Here is a 16,946-nt window from a genome sequence, read left to right as displayed (position 1 = left end):
GGCAGAAGGTGCTGGTTGGTAGCTCCTGACACTGGCTTGATACCAACTCTCTAAGCATGGAAAGGAGTCACTTTACTGACTGTTGTATCCAGTTGTATTTGGTCACTTCTTCAAGAGAGTAGCAAGCCAAGCATGTGCTGTGGGAGCTGTACAGGACCTCATCACTAAGCTGGAAAGCAAAACCAGTCAAACCAGACTGGGCTCAAAGAAGGACTTGTCTAGGAATGGGAGGAGGTGGAGTCACCATCCCTGGAGGTGTTCCAAAAACTGAGTAGATGTGGCACTTGGGGACATGGTCATGGAGGTGTTGGGTAGAAGGTTTGGTTTGATCTTAGGGGGCTTTTCACAGAACCCTAGAATGGTTTGAGGTGGAAGGGACCTTAAACACCTACTTCCAGCCCCCCTGCAGTGGGACAACTTGCACTGGACCAGGTTCCTCAAGGCCTCATTCAGCCTGGCCTTGAACACCTCCAGGGAGGGGGCCTTAATGATTCCATTTCCTTAATGATTCCATTTCCATGAGTGATTGATTGCCAGTGTTAATGATTCTGTGAGTGTGTACCTGGAACTTTCAAAGGAGGTTCCTCGTTCTCCTGCTTCCTCCACCGTTCACGTGCTGGATGTTCTGCACCTTCTGCATCAACCCTCTTGAGCCATCATCCACATCTCCACTTGGAAGGGCTGCTGCATCTCTGGCTCATCCCCAGTCTCCATTTGCTGCTTAGTCAAGTATTTGGGAAACAGATTTATTACAGGAAACACAATTTCAGGTCATCACAGTCTCTCTTCTTAACGATTTACAACCATCACCAGTTCTTGTGGAGTAACCTTCACCTAGCAGCAACCACTGTGAGCCAACAGCTGTCAGAGAAGCAGGACTAACCATGCAGGACCTGGTGGCAGTGGTGCTCTCAAGGCCAGTCTGTGCTCCATGGTGGCTGGGGTCTAGTTTGCCAACATGTCATTGAGGCAGCAGCCAGTCTGGGGGTCCTTCAGCAGCGTGTTGACCACGTCGTAGAACTTGTTGTCGTAGGCCAGCCTGTAGTAGGTGTAGATGTCCTCACAGTGAGCCAGCAGGCGCTTGAGGTTCTTCAGAGCAGCCTCAGAAGGGGGCTGCTGCTTGACTCTGCAAGGAAGTGTATGTTACATGGGAACAGAAAAGCCTCACAGACAGGGCTGCAGCACTTCTCCTATGAGGACAGACAGAGAGCGTTGGGGCTGTTCAGTCCGGAGAAGAGAAGGCTCCAAGGAGACCTTATTGTGGCCTTCCAGTATCTGAAGGGGGCTCCAAGAAGGCTGGGGAGGAGCTTTTTAGGGTGTCAGGGAGTGACAGGACTAGGGGGAATGGAACAAAACTAGAAATGGGTAGCTGCAGATTGGATGTCAGGAAGAAGCTCTTCCCCATGAGAGTGGTGAGACACTGGCACAGGTTGCCCAGGGAGGTGGTGGAAGCCTCATCCCTGGAGGTGTCTAAGGCCAGGCTGGATGTGGCTCTGAGCAACCTGCTGCAGTGTGAGGTGTCCCTGCCCGTGGCAGGGGGGTTGGAACTGGCTGATCCTTGAGGTCCCTTCTAACCCTAACAATTCTATGGTTGTCAGACTGTTCTGCCATGGGCCAACAAGAGCTACAAATGAGGCTGTGCTCAATGTGTGCATTGAGTCTCTGATTCTTAAAAGAGATTGGATCTGGCCAGCCCTCCCCCAGGACAAGAAGGAAGTCTCAGGGTGCACCAGAGGAGGTTTAGGTTGGATTTTAGAACAAACTTCTTCACTGAAAGGGTTCTCAAAGGCTCCCCATGGATGTTGTGGATGTCCCTTCCCTAGAGGTGTCCAAGGCTAGGTTGGATGAGGGCCTTGAACAACCTGGTCTAGGGGGAGGTGTCCCTGCCTATGGCAAGGGGGTTGGAACTGGATGGTCTTTAAGATCCCTTCCAACCCAAACCATTCTGTCAGTCCAAGATCCTATGAATCTGTGGTTTAGCACCAGCCTTGGTAGAGTTAGAGAATGGTTGGACTTCATGATCTTAAAGGTCTTTTCCAAACCAAACAGCTCTATGATTCCTGTCAAGCAGTCTGTGAAAAAGGAAGTTCCATCTTGACCACAGAACCACTTACTTCTTGGCAATCTCCTCAAAAATGCTTGGCTTCAGTGGTCTTTGTTGTTTGAATTCTTCAAAGTAAGTGAAGTCTCCCTTGGTGATCACTTGCTGATAGAGAACTTCAGCCCAGTCTGGAACAAACTCATAGGCTTCAGCCACGATGGCTGCCTGCAGGGAGAGCAGATGTTGGAATCCCTGTCCAGGAAGGGTCTCCCTGGAGCATTCTTTTCTCCAGGCTGAACAGCCCCAACCTTCTCATCCTGTCCCCACAGGGAAGGTGCTCCAGCACCTTGGTGGCCATGTGCAGGAGCCAGCATGCTCAGGTAGCTGCTGTTGAAAACCACTTAGAAGAAACAAGAACTGTGGAAGCTCAGCTTACCTGGTAGAATCTAGGCAAGGAGAGGATGGAGTCCATCAGGTCCTGTTGGCTCAGGTTGATCAGCATGGTGCTCTGGCCAGAGTTGAGGAAATGCAGCTGGAGGGTGATCAGCTTTGTCAGGCTCCTGCAGCGCAGCGACTGCCGGACACAGGAGTCCTAGGGCAGAAACCAGAGGCAAATGCAAGCTTCTGAGGCATGCTTCTAGAGGCAAGGAATACAACAGTCCTTACAGTGCTGAGTTCAGAGCTGGATTTCACCTTTTAGATCGCTGCAGTTTATCCAGAAGGACAGGGATTTGCTGGAGAGGGTACAGCAAAGGGCTACAAAGATGCTGAGGGGAGTAGGACATCTCTGTGAGGAGGAGAGAGGGGACTGGACGTGGCACTTGGTGCCATGGCTTAGTCATGAGCTCTGTGGTGACAGGGTGGACTTGATGACCTTTGAGGTCTCTTCCAACCTTGGTGATTCTGTGAAAGGCTGAGAGAATTTGGGCTCTTCAGTCTGGAGAAGAGCAGCCTCAGGGGGGATCTCATCAATGCTGATCAATACTTCAAGGGTGGGTGTCAGGAGGGTGGGGCCAGGCTTTTGGCAGCGGTGCCCTGTGACAGGGCAAGGGGCAACAGGCACAAGCTGGAACACCAGAAGTTCCATCTGAACATGAATCAACCATCAGAGAATAGGGTTGGGGGGTGGGGGGGGAAAGACCTCTAAGGTCATCGAGTCCAAGGATCTCATCTCACCTTAGAATAACTTTCTGCTGCGTCAATGAAGAGAGTCAGAGCTTTCATCAGCAGCTTCTTCAGGTTTGTGATGTCCTGAAGAGACTCCTCTGGGGAAAGAAAAGGAAAAAAAGGATCAAGAATCCATGATTTAGAATAAAGAAAAATGGACAACAAAGGAAGAAAGTAAATGTGTGATCAAATAAAAAGACTCATCAGTTGTTTACAGGAAACCAATTGCTATTACCAGCTTCATAAATAAAGGTGACAAAGGCACCAAAACACCTCCTGGTACCCAGTCTGTCCCTGGCAGTGAAGCCAGTCCCCTTAATGGACCAAGCTACTGCTGGGACCTAGTTGAGTGACTGGAGAACTGAGAGGAAACCCAAATCACACATTTTTTTTGGTGGAGATGACCACTGACTGCCACCAGGTGATTCAGAACACCGCCCACTGGCAGAGCTTCTGTTTGCAGTGCTCATTATGGTCCTGGCTGACTGCCCTGGGGTGAGATCTCCATGTGCTCCACGGCATCCTCCCAACACTCAGCACTCAACCAAGTTCAGGTGCTCACAAGTTACCTGCACAAACACCCCACACAACACTTTCTACAACCCCCACTGTGTCACCTCCTGTTAAAGGGAGGAAAACACAGGCATGTCACAGAATCACAGAATGAACCAGGCTGGAAAAGGCCTTTGAGATCATCCAGTCCAACCTATCACCCAACACCATCTAACCAACTAACCCATGGCACCAAGTGCCTCATGCAGGCTTATTTCAAACGCTTCCAGGGAGGGTGACTCCGCCACCTCCCCAGGCAGCCCATTCCAATGTCCTGCATCTGGTAGCACAGAAAGGTGACCTCATGCTAAGAGCCAAAATTATCAGCTCTTTGGGAGACAGCAGAGCAGACACATGAACTGTGAAGTCCAAGAGTGCCTCAAGCCTAAGAGTGCCCCACATCCAGGAGTGCCCCACCTCCAAGAGTGGCCCACCTCCAAGAGTGCCCCATGCCCCAGAGTGCCCCATGCCCCAGAGTGCCCCATGCCTCAGAGTGGCCTACCTCCAAGAGTGCCCCATGCCCCAGACTGGCCCACCTCCAAGAGTGCCCCATGCCCCAGAGTGCCCCATGCCTCAGAGTGGCCTACCTCCAAGAGTGCCCCATGCCCCAGAGTGCCCCATGCCTCAGAGTGGCCTACCTCCAAGAGTGCCCCATGCCCCAGAGTGCCCCATGCCTCAGAGTGGCCTACCTCCAAGAGTGCCCCATGCCCCAGACTGGCCCACCTCCAAGAGTGCCCCATGCCCCAGAGTGCCCCATGCCTCAGAGTGGCCTACCTCCAAGAGTGCCCCATGCCCCAGACTGGCCCACCTCCAAGAGTGCCCCATGCCCCAGAGTGCCCCATGCCTCAGAGTGGCCTACCTCCAAGAGTGCCCCATGCCCCAGACTGGCCTACCTCCAAGAGTGCCCCATGCCCCAGAGTGCCCCATGTCTCAGAGTGGCCCACCTCCAAGAGTGCCCCATGCCCCAGAGTGCCCCATGCCCCAGAGTGGCCTACCTCCAAGAGTGCCCCCTGCCCCAGAGTGCCCCCTGCCCCAGAGTGCCCCCTGCCCCAGAGCGCCCCATGCCCCAGAGCGCCCCATGCCCCAGAGTGGCCCACTTCCAAGAGTGCCCCATGCCCCAGAGTGGCCTACCTCCAAGAGCACCCCCTGCCCCAGAGTGCCCCATGCCCTAGAGTGCCCCCTGCCCCAGAGTGGCCTACCTCCAAGAGCACCCCCTGCCCCAGAGTGCCCCATGCCCTAGAGTGCCCCCTGCCCCAGAGTGGCCTACCTCCAAGAGCACCCCCTGCCCCAGAGTGCCCCATGCCCCAGAGCGCCCCCTGCCCCAGAGCGCCCCCTGCCCCAGAGCGCCCCCTGCCCCAGAGCTCCCCACGCGGCTGCCAGGACCCTCGTCCCAGCCAGCAGAGTTGAATGGCAGCAGCAGGGCTGCAGGAGGCGTGCAGGCTGCCGGCAGGCCGCGGCCGGTCGGGCGGCACTGACCCCAGGGCCGGGACTCGATGAGCTTGAGCTGGACGGCGGCGGCGGCCTGGTGGTTCTGGCCGATCTGGCGGCACATGCTGAAGCAGAGGGCGATCATGTTGTGCTTCTCGCTGTCCCCGGGCCGGCACCGCGTGATGTAGTCCAGCAGGGCTGTCTTCAGTGTCCCGCTCTGGCCACCAGCACAGAAGGCACCTTCAAAGGTCAGCCTCTTCAACCCCAGCCCCCAGCCCTCCCCGCAGCAGAGGCACCTCCGACTAGAGCAGGTTGCTCAAGGCCTCAGTGAAGTTTGGCCTTGAATGGTTGTCTCCAGGGGTGAGGCCTCTGGGCAACCTGTTCCACTGTTTCACCAGCCTCCTTGTCACAGAATCATAGAGGAGCTCAGAATCACAGAATGGTCAGAGTTGGAAGGGACCTCAAGGATCAGACAGTTCCAACCCCCCTGCCATGGGCAGGGACACCTCACACTAGATCACACTGCTCACAGCCACCTCCAGCCTGGCTGCAAAAACCTCCAGGGATGAGGCTTCCACCACCTCCCTGGGCAACCTGTGCCAGTGCCTCACCACCCTCATGGGGAAGAACTTCTTTCTAACAACCAACCTCAATCTACCCATTTCTATTTTTGTTCCATCCCCCCTAGTCCTATCACTCCCTGACACCCTCAGAAGTCCCTCCCCAGCTTTCTTGTAGCCCCCTTCAGATCCTGGGAGGCCACAATAAGGTCTCCTCGGAACCTTCTCTTCTCCAGATTGAATAGTCTCCACTCTCTCTCCATAGGAGAGCTGCTCCAGCCCTCTGATCATCCAATCATTAGGTTGGAAAGGACCTTAGACCTCACCTACTCCAGCCTCCCCACCATGGGCAGTTTCTAGCACAGCCACACAGTTCTCTGGAATTTTTCTCCCTGTGGTCCCCCCCCTGCACCTACCGGGTCTAACTTCTTCCTCATGAGCACCTCAAAGTAGTGCTTCTCATGCAGCAGCTCGAATATGTAGGTCATCTCGTTGTATCTGCCAATCCCCGTGAGAAGCCGAACCTGTGGGAGTGACAGGGGAAGGATGAGGCCCAAAGGAAAGCAGAAAGCTCCTCCCTGAAAGCAGTTGGTGCTGTGGTGAGGCCAGAGGGCTAAGGTGAAGCCAGGGGGCTGTGTGGAACCACGGAATCATTGTGGTTGGAAAAGACCCTTTAAGATGAAGCCCAACTGCTCTCCAACACTACCAAGTCTGGTGCTAAACCACGTCCCTCAGCACCACATCTCTGTGGCTTTTAAACCCTTCCAGGGATGGTGATTCAATCACCTCCCTGGGCAGCCTGGGTTTGAGAACTCTTTCCAGTCAAGAAGTCTCCTCTAGTCTCCAATCTGTCTCAGAATCCCGGAGTCCTCTCCAGGCAGGACTTTAAGACAGGTAACAGCCCAGTAAGACAAATCATCAGGTCACCAGACTGACTCTGACCCTCCCATTATGATTTACCACACTACCAATCTGCTACCATCACCTCCACCTTTCCAGAGGGGTCTTCTAAGAGCCTCTGTGACAAAACTCATCTCTTGGCCACATCAGACCAAACCCTGCTAGCTCCTAGGGCCAGGCGGGAGAAGAGCAGTGAGGCCCAGGTGACACCTGTCCTCCATTCCCTCAGCCAGCTGCTGGCCTGTCCTGCTGATGAGCAGTCCCTGGCTTCAGGCCCATGTGGAAGCCTCCCCACAGCACCTGGACAAGCACAACAGCTGAGCAGGACACACACCACCAGTCCATACTCCTCGTTAGGGGCCAGGTGCTGATCCGTGAGCAGCCGCGCCGCCTGGAGCACTCGCGTGATGCCTTCCATGTGGCACGTCAGACTAAAGCAGTTATGGGCCAGGATCAGCAGCTCTGTAACTGCAGGGCAGAAGAACTTTCAGGCAGTCGAGTCAGAGCGTTCAGCACTGCAGGCAATACAATCACTGACTTGGTTGGGTTGGAAGAGATCTTTAGGATCAGGCCGAGGCTTGAGAGGTGGGCCCGAGCCAACCTTCAACCAGGCCAAGTGCAAGGTCCTACAGCTGAGTCTGGACAATCCCAAGCACAAATCCAGGCTGGGTGAGGAGTGGCTCAAGAACAGTCTCAAGGTGAAGGACTTGGGTTGGAAGGCTGAAGCAAAGCTGCAGTAGCATGGTCAGCTCCTGCACAGGTACTCACATCCAGCAATTCAATATGGCCAGCAGGTCAAGGGAGGTTCTTCTCCCCCTCTACTCAACCCTGGTGAGGCCACATCTGGAGAACTGGGTCCACAGTTCAAGAGAAACAGGGCAGTTACTGGAAAGAGTCCAGGGGAAGCTGGGAATATGCTGAGGGGCCTGGAGCATCTCTGTGAGGAGGAAAGGCTGAGAGCCCTGGGGCTGTTGAGCCTGGAGAAGAGCAGCCCCAGAGGGGATCTGCTCAGTGCTCAGCAAGAGCTAAAGGGTGGGGAGCAAGAGGCTGGGGCCAAACTTGTCAGTGGTGCCCAGTGACAGGAAAAGGGGCAATGAGCACAAACTGGAACCTAGGAGGTTCCATGTCACTATGAAGGGAAAGGTCTTTGGTGTGAGGGTGCTGGAGGCCTGGAGCAGGCTACTCAGAGCAGTTGCGGATTCTCCTCCTCTGGAGAGCTTCCAAACCCAGCTGGCCACTGTGATGCTGGGCAAGCTGCTGTGGGTCTCCAGAGGTCCATTCCAACCCCCCCATGCTGGGATTCTAGGATTCTTTAGTACCCCATTTGAGCTCAGCAACAGAGGCTTCCATGGATATTGCTTTTCCTCTTTGGGCTGTGATTTCAGAGCAAGCAGCAGGGTGTTCAGCAGGGCCCTGGTTACTTCCAGCACCATTTGCTGGTTACTTACTGCAGGACAGTTCCCCACGTGGCACTGAGGAAATTTTATCCAGTAACTTCATGCCAACCAGTGTGTGATCCTGGCAGAGCTTAGCCAGCTGCAGGAATGTCTGGCTCTCAGATGCAGGGTTTGAAACCTGTTTCTGTCCTGTGGTCACAGAGAGAGGAGGGGAAGGAGAAGAGAGGAGGGGAAGGAGAAGAGAGGAGGGGAAGGAGAAGAGAGGAGGGGAAGGAGAAGAGAGGAGGGGAAGGAGAAGAGAGGAGGGGAAGGAGAAGAGAGGAGGGGAAGGAGAAGAGAGGAGGGGAAGGAGAAGAGAGGAGGGGAAGGAGAAGAGAGGAGGGGAAGGAGAAGAGAGGAGGGGAAGGAGAAGAGAGGAGGGGAAGGAGAAGAGAGGAGGGGAAGGAGAAGAGAGGAAGGGAAGGAGAAGAGAGGAGGGGAAGGAGAAGAGAGAAGGGGAAGGAGAAGAGAGGAGGGGAAGGAGAAGAGAGGAGGGGAAGGAGAAGAGAGGAGGGGAAGGAGAAGAGAGGAGGGGAAGGAGAAGAGAGGAGGGGAAGGAGAAGAGAGGAGGGGAAGGAGAAGAGAGGAGGGGAAGGAGAAGAGAGGAGGGGAAGGAGAAGAGAGGAGGGGAAGGAGAAGAGAGGAGGGGAAGGAGAAGAGAGGAGGGGAAGGAGAAGAGAGGAGGGGAAGGAGAAGAGAGGAGGGGAAGGAGAAGAGAGGAGGGGAAGGAGAAGAGAGGAGGGGAAGGAAGGTATGTCACAGGGGCTAATCACTCAGGAGAGATTATCTATGTTAACAGAAAACCCCCAAAGAAAGCCATGTTACCCCATCCAGACTGGCTCAGGACTCAGAACCCCAAATCTAAAGACACTTTTGATCTTGCTGCTTAAATTTAAGAACCAGCCACTACTTCTCTGCCAATTTAACCCAGTGACATCCTACCATCATCTCCCAGACCCAGCAGGCAGCTGCTGCTGGAAGAACATCTTCCTTTTCCGTTCACAAGACAGTTCTCACCCACTCCATGCACTTCCATTTACACCTTCCCATGAACCAGCTCAACTCCAAACTCAACAGAAAACTCTCCTTCCCTGGATCTGTTTTCTGCTGGGTTAGGAGGCTGACTCAGCTGAAGGAGGTGCACCAAATGGTCTGAGCTCACGAAGGGGAGCAGCAAGAGTGAAGGGTAGCAGGGTGGAAGAGCTGGAACAAAGGAGAGCACACCTGGACTTGTGAATCTCCATCTCATGGCTCATTGTTTCTCACAGAACTTTGTCATTAATGTTGTGGCAAACCAGAAGTGACATCAAACAGAGAAGACCCCCAGAGAAACTCCTGCTCTTTTGAGGAGCAGCCCCTGCTTTACACCAAGACATGAATCTTTCCAGTCAGACCACGAGGGGCTGCAAAGATCATGATTAAACCTCCAACCAACCTTTGTTTTTCAACCCATTCAACTTACAGCCATTAAAAAAACCCAAACCAAACACCTTAATGACTGCAGCACCACCCTGGACACAAAAATAACCAACACCCACTTGTAGAAGACCTTATCTAAGGTAGGCAAGGTTTACAAACCTTAGCCAAGAGCTGCCCAAACATTGCTGGCTATAAGCAGCCTTCAAACATCCCCAGAGCAAGGACTGGGCTGCAGATGCAAGTACCACACCCACAAACCCAAACCACTCAAAGACAAGACCAAGCCTCTTTCTTACCTTTCCCTTCTGAAGATGCCAACAGCTCCTGCATGATCTCTTCAGCCACCAGCTCTGCCACAGCTGCAGGCTGCAGCCCCTGTGTGCTGATGAAGGCCTGAGCCTTCCTGCACCTGTCTGGCCGACGGGAGGACAGGATGGCCCGAAGCACCTTCTCGGGGTCATGGGCTGACATTTCACTGTAGGAGCAGTTCAGCTCCTGGAAACCAAACACACACAGCAAAAACTCCACTGCAGAACGAGGCCAGCATGAGAACTGGGGTTATTCAGCCTGGAGAAGAGAAGGCTCCAGGAAGACCTTCTGGTGGCCTTGCAGTGCTTTGAGGGGCTGAGAAGAAAGCTGGGAACAGACTTTGGAACAGGGCCTGCTGTGACAGGCCAAGGGGTGATGGCTTGAACTAAGAGGGAGATTCAGACTGGAGAGAAGGGAGCAATGTTTGACCTTGAGGGTGGTGAGTGTTTGGCCCAGGCTGTCCAGAGGGATGGGAGATGTCCCATACCTGGACTCACTGCAGGTCAGGTTGGTAGAGCAACCTGCTCTAGTTGCAGATGTCTCTGCTGACTGCAGGGGGCTTGGATTGGACGAGCTTGAAAGGTCCCTTCCCACCCAAACCAGTCTGGGATTCTATAACTCTACATCTTGACCTATGGTAAATGTTCTTGTGATCAGTGGATGCAAGAAGGGAGAGCTGGAGAAGCAGACAAAATTGTTTAAAAAAGAAATGCAAACTTGTCTGCCCCTGGATGAGTTTAAGCAGTGGCTTCACCTGTGGACCTTCATATTCATGTCCTCCAGATCAGGACAGCATAGAAGTACCGTGGGGCTACTGCTCTGGGACTGATTTCTGGCTTAGTGGAGGCAGAGGCAGGGGCCTGGGGAGTCTGGGAGTCAAGTTCATTTCAACACTTAACTCCTAGGTAGTATCTGGCCATTTTCCCCACACAAAGGCTTGGTAGTTTGACCCTGTGAGGCTTGTTTCAGGCTCCTGCTAGGTACTTCCACCACTCTTTACCCCCGTCCTCCACAAACTTCCACGGCACCGCCTGACACAGACCCCTTGTTTCTTCCATCCTGTTACTGGACACATACCTTGGAAAGCTCATACAGACAGAGAACCTGCCTGCAGTAGTTTCTGCCATGGACACATTCATCTGTGAGAGCCTTCAGGCTGGAAACAACTTGATCATCCAGAGGTGGAGCCCCAACGGGTGTCCAGTCTTCTAAGCTGGTTGCTGGAAACAAACACACTCTGAATTCCTCCTGCACCAAGACAGGTGACACCAGCAAGCCTTAGACCTGGAGTAAGACTCTAGAAATGGGCAGCAGACAGATCAGAACTTTCTCAGTCTGAAGACTGAACTCTTCATACCTGGCATGCTGCTGTTTGGTCTTTAAGTTTTAGGGTACAAAGAGCATGAGAGAACAAAATCAGCCAAAATATCACCTGCAGTCTCTCAGGTATAAAATTCTTCAGCAGAAGAGGACAAAAGCCTTCAGCAGCCTTTCTGATGGCTTAGGCTTTCCTTACTCTCTTCTCTTTGTGTCAAGCTTTACACATGTCAGTGTTAGAAAGTCAACTTCCAGCTGACAGCTTTCACATCCAGGCTTTAGAGTTAAGCAGAGAATACTTGGATATCTATTTGCACAGCAAGCTTAGCCTTAATATGAAATGCTGACCCCTTTAAAGTGTACAAAGAATTCAGAGAAATGATTCATGAAAGCTCCAGAAACACACTCAAGATGTACTAGAGTGTGTAATCCAGAAGCAGGCAGGCAGCTGAAGCTCAAAGTTACTTTATCAGAGGGCAGGGAAGCCTTCCAGCAGGATCTGAACAGGTTAGACCAATGGGCCAAGGCTAACTGTATGAAGTTCAACAAGGCCAAGTGCCAGGTCCTTCACTTGTGTCACAGCAGCCCCATGGTAAGCTACAGGCTCAGGGATGTGTGGTTGGAAAGCTGCAACTTGGAGAGGCTTGTGGATACTGGTTGACAGTTGATTGAAAATGAGCCAGCAGTGTGCCCAGGTGGCCAAGAAGGCCAGTGGCATCCTGGCTTGGATTAGGAACACTGTGGCCAGCAGGGACAGGGAGATCATCATCTCCCTGTGCTCAGCACTGGTGAGGCCACACCTCATGTAGTGTGTTTAGGTCTGGGCCTCTCACTACAGAAAGGACATTGAGGGGCTGGAGTGTGTCCAGAGTAGGGAAATGAGGCTGGTGAAGGGCCTGGAGGACATGGCCTACAAGGAGAGTCTGAGGGAGCTGGGGTGGTGCAGTCTGGAGAAGAGGAGGCTGAGGGGAGACCTCATTGCTCTCTCCCTGAAAGGAGGTTGGAGCGAGGAGGGTGCAGCCTCTTCTCCTTGGTGTCAAGCAACAGGAGCAGAGGAGATGGTTTCAAGCTGCACCAGGGCAGGTTCAGGCTGGGTATCAGGAAATATTTCTTCACTGAAAGGGCTCTCAAACACTGGAATGGTCTGCCCAGGGCAGTGGTGGTGTCATCATCCCTGGGGGTGTTCAAGAGCTGTGTGGACCTGATACTCAGGGACATGGTTTAGTGTCAACCCTTCAATGCTGGGTTGAGGGCTGGGCTGGATGATCTCTGAGCTCTCTTCCAGCCAGATGTATTCTGTGCTTCTGTGTAACAAAGCACAGGGGAGGAGACTATAAAACTTCAGATAGAAACTCCCTGCCTGAAACACACAGGAGCCCTGGCTATCACAAGGTTTCAAACTCCTCTCACCAGAGGATTTTTGAACCAGGAGGTAACCCATTGCCATGAAGACCTTCTTTCCTGCAGAAATCCCGGGGGGAAACTGACACTGAAATAGATCAGGAAGAATCCAGTGCAGCCCCAGCAGTGCTGTGAACTGGTTTGTGTCACTTACTGCTGGGGACTCTGCCCTGCTGAGATGAACTGCTGTCAGGTGTCCTCTCCCTGGCTGCCAGCAGAGCCTGGATATCTGTGTGGAGTTTGTCCAGCTCAGCCTCCCCTGAGGCCAGAGCTCTGCAGTGCAGCACCAGTGAAACATCTCTGCTGTAGAACTGGAAGTAGTGGCACACACGGCTGGCTTCATGCACGCTTCCTTCATCCAGAAGAGACCCAATCAGGAACCTGAGGGCTTCCTCCTCCTCACTAGTCAAGGTCTGTTGAGCCTCTCTGAATGCAAGACCCTCCAGCTGCAAGTACTTCAGTGTGTTCAGAGCAGGGAGCTTGGAGAAGGAAAACTCCTTGGCTAAGCTGTCAAAGGTAAGATCTCTGTTCACTGCAGCCTGGGAGGGAAATCTGGTCTTGCCTGTCCCCTGATCTGTGGAGAGGATTTGTTGTGTGATGTGACAGATCCAGATCTGCTTCTCAATCTCCTCTAACCTGCGCAGTGGCACCGAGTCACTCTTGGCCAGCCAGTGGCCAGTGAGGGTGAGCAAGAGATGTCTCTCCATAATGCTGTTTATCTTCTCCTGACCTAAGGCTTCAAACACTGTGTTTGCCTGATCAAAAAAGAAATCAGATGCAGCTTGGCTGGAGATGGAATTCTTCATGAAGCTGTCATGGCATTTCCTCCAGAACTCAACTCTTGTCTGGTTTTGGTGCCACTGGCCAACGTCTCTCAGTCGGTGCAGGTCTCTTAGAACCTGCAAAATACACAGAGGCTTGCAAACAACTGCCTGGCCCCAGAAGAAAGCTCTCATTCTAAGGCCAAAACACCCCCTCAAAAAAACAAAGGTAAGGTCAGATTAAGTGGCTCAATATGCAACAAATCCATCTATCTTCTCACCCAGGACACCACCGCACGGCGACTGTGGTTTAATGGCCATGGTGGTGTTAGGCTGTGGTTGGACTCCATGATCTTAGAGGTCTCTTCCAACCAAAACAATTCTATGACTTTAAGTAAAAACAGGGAGAGCAGCAGGACAGCTCCACTGTCCTCCAGTCAACTTGTCTGCATTTCACATGGGAAGAGAGCTGAAGCACGCTTTGTGCCTCAGGAAGGCTGAGAGGAACAATTCTCAGTGCGGCCACTAAGAAGAGTACCAAGAGGGGAGCAGCACCGCTTGACTGCACTGTACCTCTCGTGTCACTATGTTGTCCATGGGCAGCTCAGCCAGAGCTGCTACCTCCCGAGCCAGAGAGAACAGCCCTTTCTCTTGCAGCTGCTCCAGAATGGACCTGCACTCCCTCTGGAAGGTGTCCATGCTGTAACTGGTTAGGATGGAGCGATTGATGGCGATGGAGGAGTCCTTCAGGGTCTCACTCAGTGCACAGAGCTTCCTCACATAAGGACCTGTTTAACAGGAGAGAGGAGGAGAGAGGAGGAGAGAGGAGGAGAGAGGAGGAGAGAGGAGGAGAGAGGAGGAGAGAGGAGGAGAGAGGAGGCGAGAGGAGGAGAGAGGAGGAGAGAGGAGGAGAGAGGAGGAGAGAGGAGGAGAGAGGAGGAGAGAGGAGGAGAGAGGAGGAGAGAGGAGGAGAGAGGAGGAGAGAGGAGGAGAGAGGAGGAGAGAGGAGGAGAGAGGAGGAGAGAGGAGGAGAGAGGAGGAGAGAGGAGGAGAGAGGAGGAGAGAGGAGGAGAGAGGAGGAGAGAGGAGGAGAGAGGAGGAGAGAGGAGGAGAGAGGAGGAGAGAGGAGGAGAGAGGAGGAGAGAGGAGGAGAGAGGAGGAGAGAGGAGGAGAGAGGAGGAGAGAGGAGGAGAGAGGAGGAGAGAGGAGGAGAGAGGAGGAGAGAGGAGGAGAGAGGAGGAGAGAGGAGGAGAGAGGAATTAACCAGGTTGGAAAAGGCCTTTGAGATCATTGAGTCCAACCTATCACCCAACACCATCTAACCAACTAACCCATGGCACCAAGCACCCCATCCAGTCTCCTCCTAAACACCTCCCCAGTGGTGGTGACTCCAGGACAAACAAGTTGAAGGCAGCTGGTTTGGAAAGCTGAGGAAATGCTGCTACTTCTCTCAGCATTCCCCCTGTCAGAGGAGGGGAGATTTTACACTCTCAAGCTGTTGTGGGACTGAAAATAAGCTCTCAATCCATACACCAAACTCCTCTGCAGATAAGGGGTGTGCTCCTCACCAACACTTGCAAGCAAATGAAACACTTCCCAAGTTACATCTTCACCACTGCAATTTACCATAAGAGTGTGGACAGCAGGTCAAGAGAGGTTCTCCTACCCCTCCACTCTGCCCTGGTGAGACCACATCTGGGTTATTGTGTTCAATTCTGGGGTCCCCAATTAAGGAGGACAGGAAAATACTAGAGAGTGTCCAAGGGAGGCTATGAGGATGATGAAGGGATTAGAACATCTGTCTGATGAGGAAAGGCTGAGAGACCTGGGGCTGTTAAGCCTGGAGAAGCAGCAGCCTGAGAGGGCATCTTCTGAATGTCTATAAATACCTGAAGGGTGGGGGTCAAGAAGAAGAGGCCAGGCTCTTTTCAGTGGTGTCCAGTGATAGGACAAGGGGAAATGGATACAGATGGGAACACAGGAAGTTCCACCTCAACACCAGGAGGAACTTCCTCTGTGTGAGCGTGCTGGAGCCCTTGAGCAGGCTGCCCAGAGAGGCTGTGGGCTGGGTGATCTCCAGAGGTCCCTTCCAACCCCCATCATTCTATGACTCCATGATAAGCACAAAGTCTGGCTTTATAATTCTTAAACAAACACAGACCAGGGTGAATGTATTTAAAAGTCCACATTTTCAGTTGCTCCAAACCCACTTCAGCTTCAAGCAGTGATGCTCTCTAACAGAGGGGGCTGTATTTACCATCAAGCAGGAGACTGTCTGCTGCAGCCAAGAGCTGTAAGAGCTTTCCCAGTTCATACTCTGTTCTACATTGCTGCATCATCAACTCAAGAAGAAACAGTGCCTGGGATTCCAACCACTGCACAGGCAATTCTGAAGCTGCTGGTTCCTCTTCAGCTTTGAGCTGTGCAGAGAAAAAAAACAAAGGAGTTTGAAGTGGTAAGGTTTGGGGTATTTTATTGCAGATATGTTCTGCATTTTGATGGGAATCACTCTGGACATGGAAGGTACCTGCTCAACCTCCCTCTAAGAAGCAATGAGCTGCCATGCCCAAGGTGACACTGACCCAGCCCCTTGCTGCAGGCTTGACTTTGATCTGCAAGTGGTCAGTTTTATGAGAGAGTGACCAGGTGGTAATCATGGAAGAGATAAAAGATGCAAGAAGGATCAGAAATGGGTAGATAAAATAGTCTGCCAGGTTGCCAGCTCCTGTCACACTGCTCTATGCTTATTGAGCACATCCATTCTGTGAGTGGTGCAAAGGGAGAGGCAACTGATTCAGCCCCAGCTTGAATCACCAAGAAGGAAAATCACTCGTGGCACAAGGTGTCAGCTACCAGGACATTCAGGGAACTAGAAAATGGTGATGGAAAGGGAAGAACCAAAATAATTTGTGACCAAGACCACATGAAAACACTCTGGGAACCAACTGCTGAACCAGTGTCTTTAACTGGTGTGCAATTCATTGTCAAGGAGAAGTCTACACCACTACCAAACCTAAGATGGTATCACAGACTCCTCCAGAAACTCCTTCAGAAGAGCTGTCTGGCCTCAGTAGATGTTCCCTGTCAGTCACTGGTTTACCAGCTCAGTCTTGACTTAGAATCATGGAACTGTTTTGGTTGAGTAGAGAACATCCCACATTTACCACAAAGAACTCAATTTACCAGCAGTGGCTCTGCCTGAGTCAAAGTTGGCCTTCAAAGAGCAAACAGCTCACAGGAGGAGCCATGACTTTGTAGTTCAATCTGTCCAGGTCAACTCCATTGGATTTGGTTGGATTGATTAGATTGATCCAATCAACCCAAAGTCACTCAGGAAAAGGCACTGCAGGTTTTCACTTGTCAAAACCAATAAAGAGAACCTGCTGCAAGCTGTTGCTTCACAAAGCAGCTCCCCACATCATTCATTCTGAGCATCCCCCTCCCTCATCATGTTCCTATCTGACATTAGATGGCAATCACACTCTAACAAGGGATGATCTCTAGGAAATGATCTTCAGAGAACAGGACTTTGCTTACTTTGCTGAGACTGTCCTGAAACTTCTCCAGTTGGCTTTTAGCTTCATTGTATTTCTTACAGCTCATGCACAGCTCATACATCTCCAGGATATGCAGTAAAGGGGAATCCTTCAAGACA

The 16,946-nt window shown here is 52.4% G+C and overlaps 1 protein-coding gene across 1 annotated transcript in view; it reads right to left on the bottom strand.

Annotated features, from left to right (window-relative positions):
- Positions 1 to 789: 789 nt before the first annotated feature.
- SPG11 (SPG11 vesicle trafficking associated, spatacsin) overlaps positions 790 to 16,946 on the bottom strand; it is a 50,535-nt gene continuing 34,378 nt past the window's right edge. Inside the window, exons 27-40 of the mRNA XM_054168816.1 lie at positions 16,829 to 16,936; positions 15,549 to 15,711; positions 13,865 to 14,079; positions 12,685 to 13,429; positions 10,890 to 11,032; positions 9,800 to 9,998; positions 8,097 to 8,234; positions 6,983 to 7,116; positions 6,165 to 6,272; positions 5,237 to 5,405; positions 3,218 to 3,306; positions 2,478 to 2,633; positions 2,115 to 2,266; positions 790 to 1,126 (exon numbers count right to left, since the gene is read on the bottom strand). Coding sequence (XP_054024791.1) covers positions 946 to 1,126; positions 2,115 to 2,266; positions 2,478 to 2,633; positions 3,218 to 3,306; positions 5,237 to 5,405; positions 6,165 to 6,272; positions 6,983 to 7,116; positions 8,097 to 8,234; positions 9,800 to 9,998; positions 10,890 to 11,032; positions 12,685 to 13,429; positions 13,865 to 14,079; positions 15,549 to 15,711; positions 16,829 to 16,936 — 2,700 coding nt within the window. The 3' untranslated portion in view covers positions 790 to 945. The remainder of the gene's footprint in view (positions 1,127 to 2,114; positions 2,267 to 2,477; positions 2,634 to 3,217; positions 3,307 to 5,236; positions 5,406 to 6,164; positions 6,273 to 6,982; positions 7,117 to 8,096; positions 8,235 to 9,799; positions 9,999 to 10,889; positions 11,033 to 12,684; positions 13,430 to 13,864; positions 14,080 to 15,548; positions 15,712 to 16,828; positions 16,937 to 16,946) is intronic.

Source organism: Dryobates pubescens, chromosome 17 (assembly GCF_014839835.1).
Source record: "Dryobates pubescens isolate bDryPub1 chromosome 17, bDryPub1.pri, whole genome shotgun sequence".
In the NCBI taxonomy this organism is placed as follows: domain Eukaryota; kingdom Metazoa; phylum Chordata; class Aves; order Piciformes; family Picidae; genus Dryobates; species Dryobates pubescens.
Note: the sequence above shows the minus strand (reverse complement) of the source record. Positions and strands in the feature narration are given on the sequence as shown.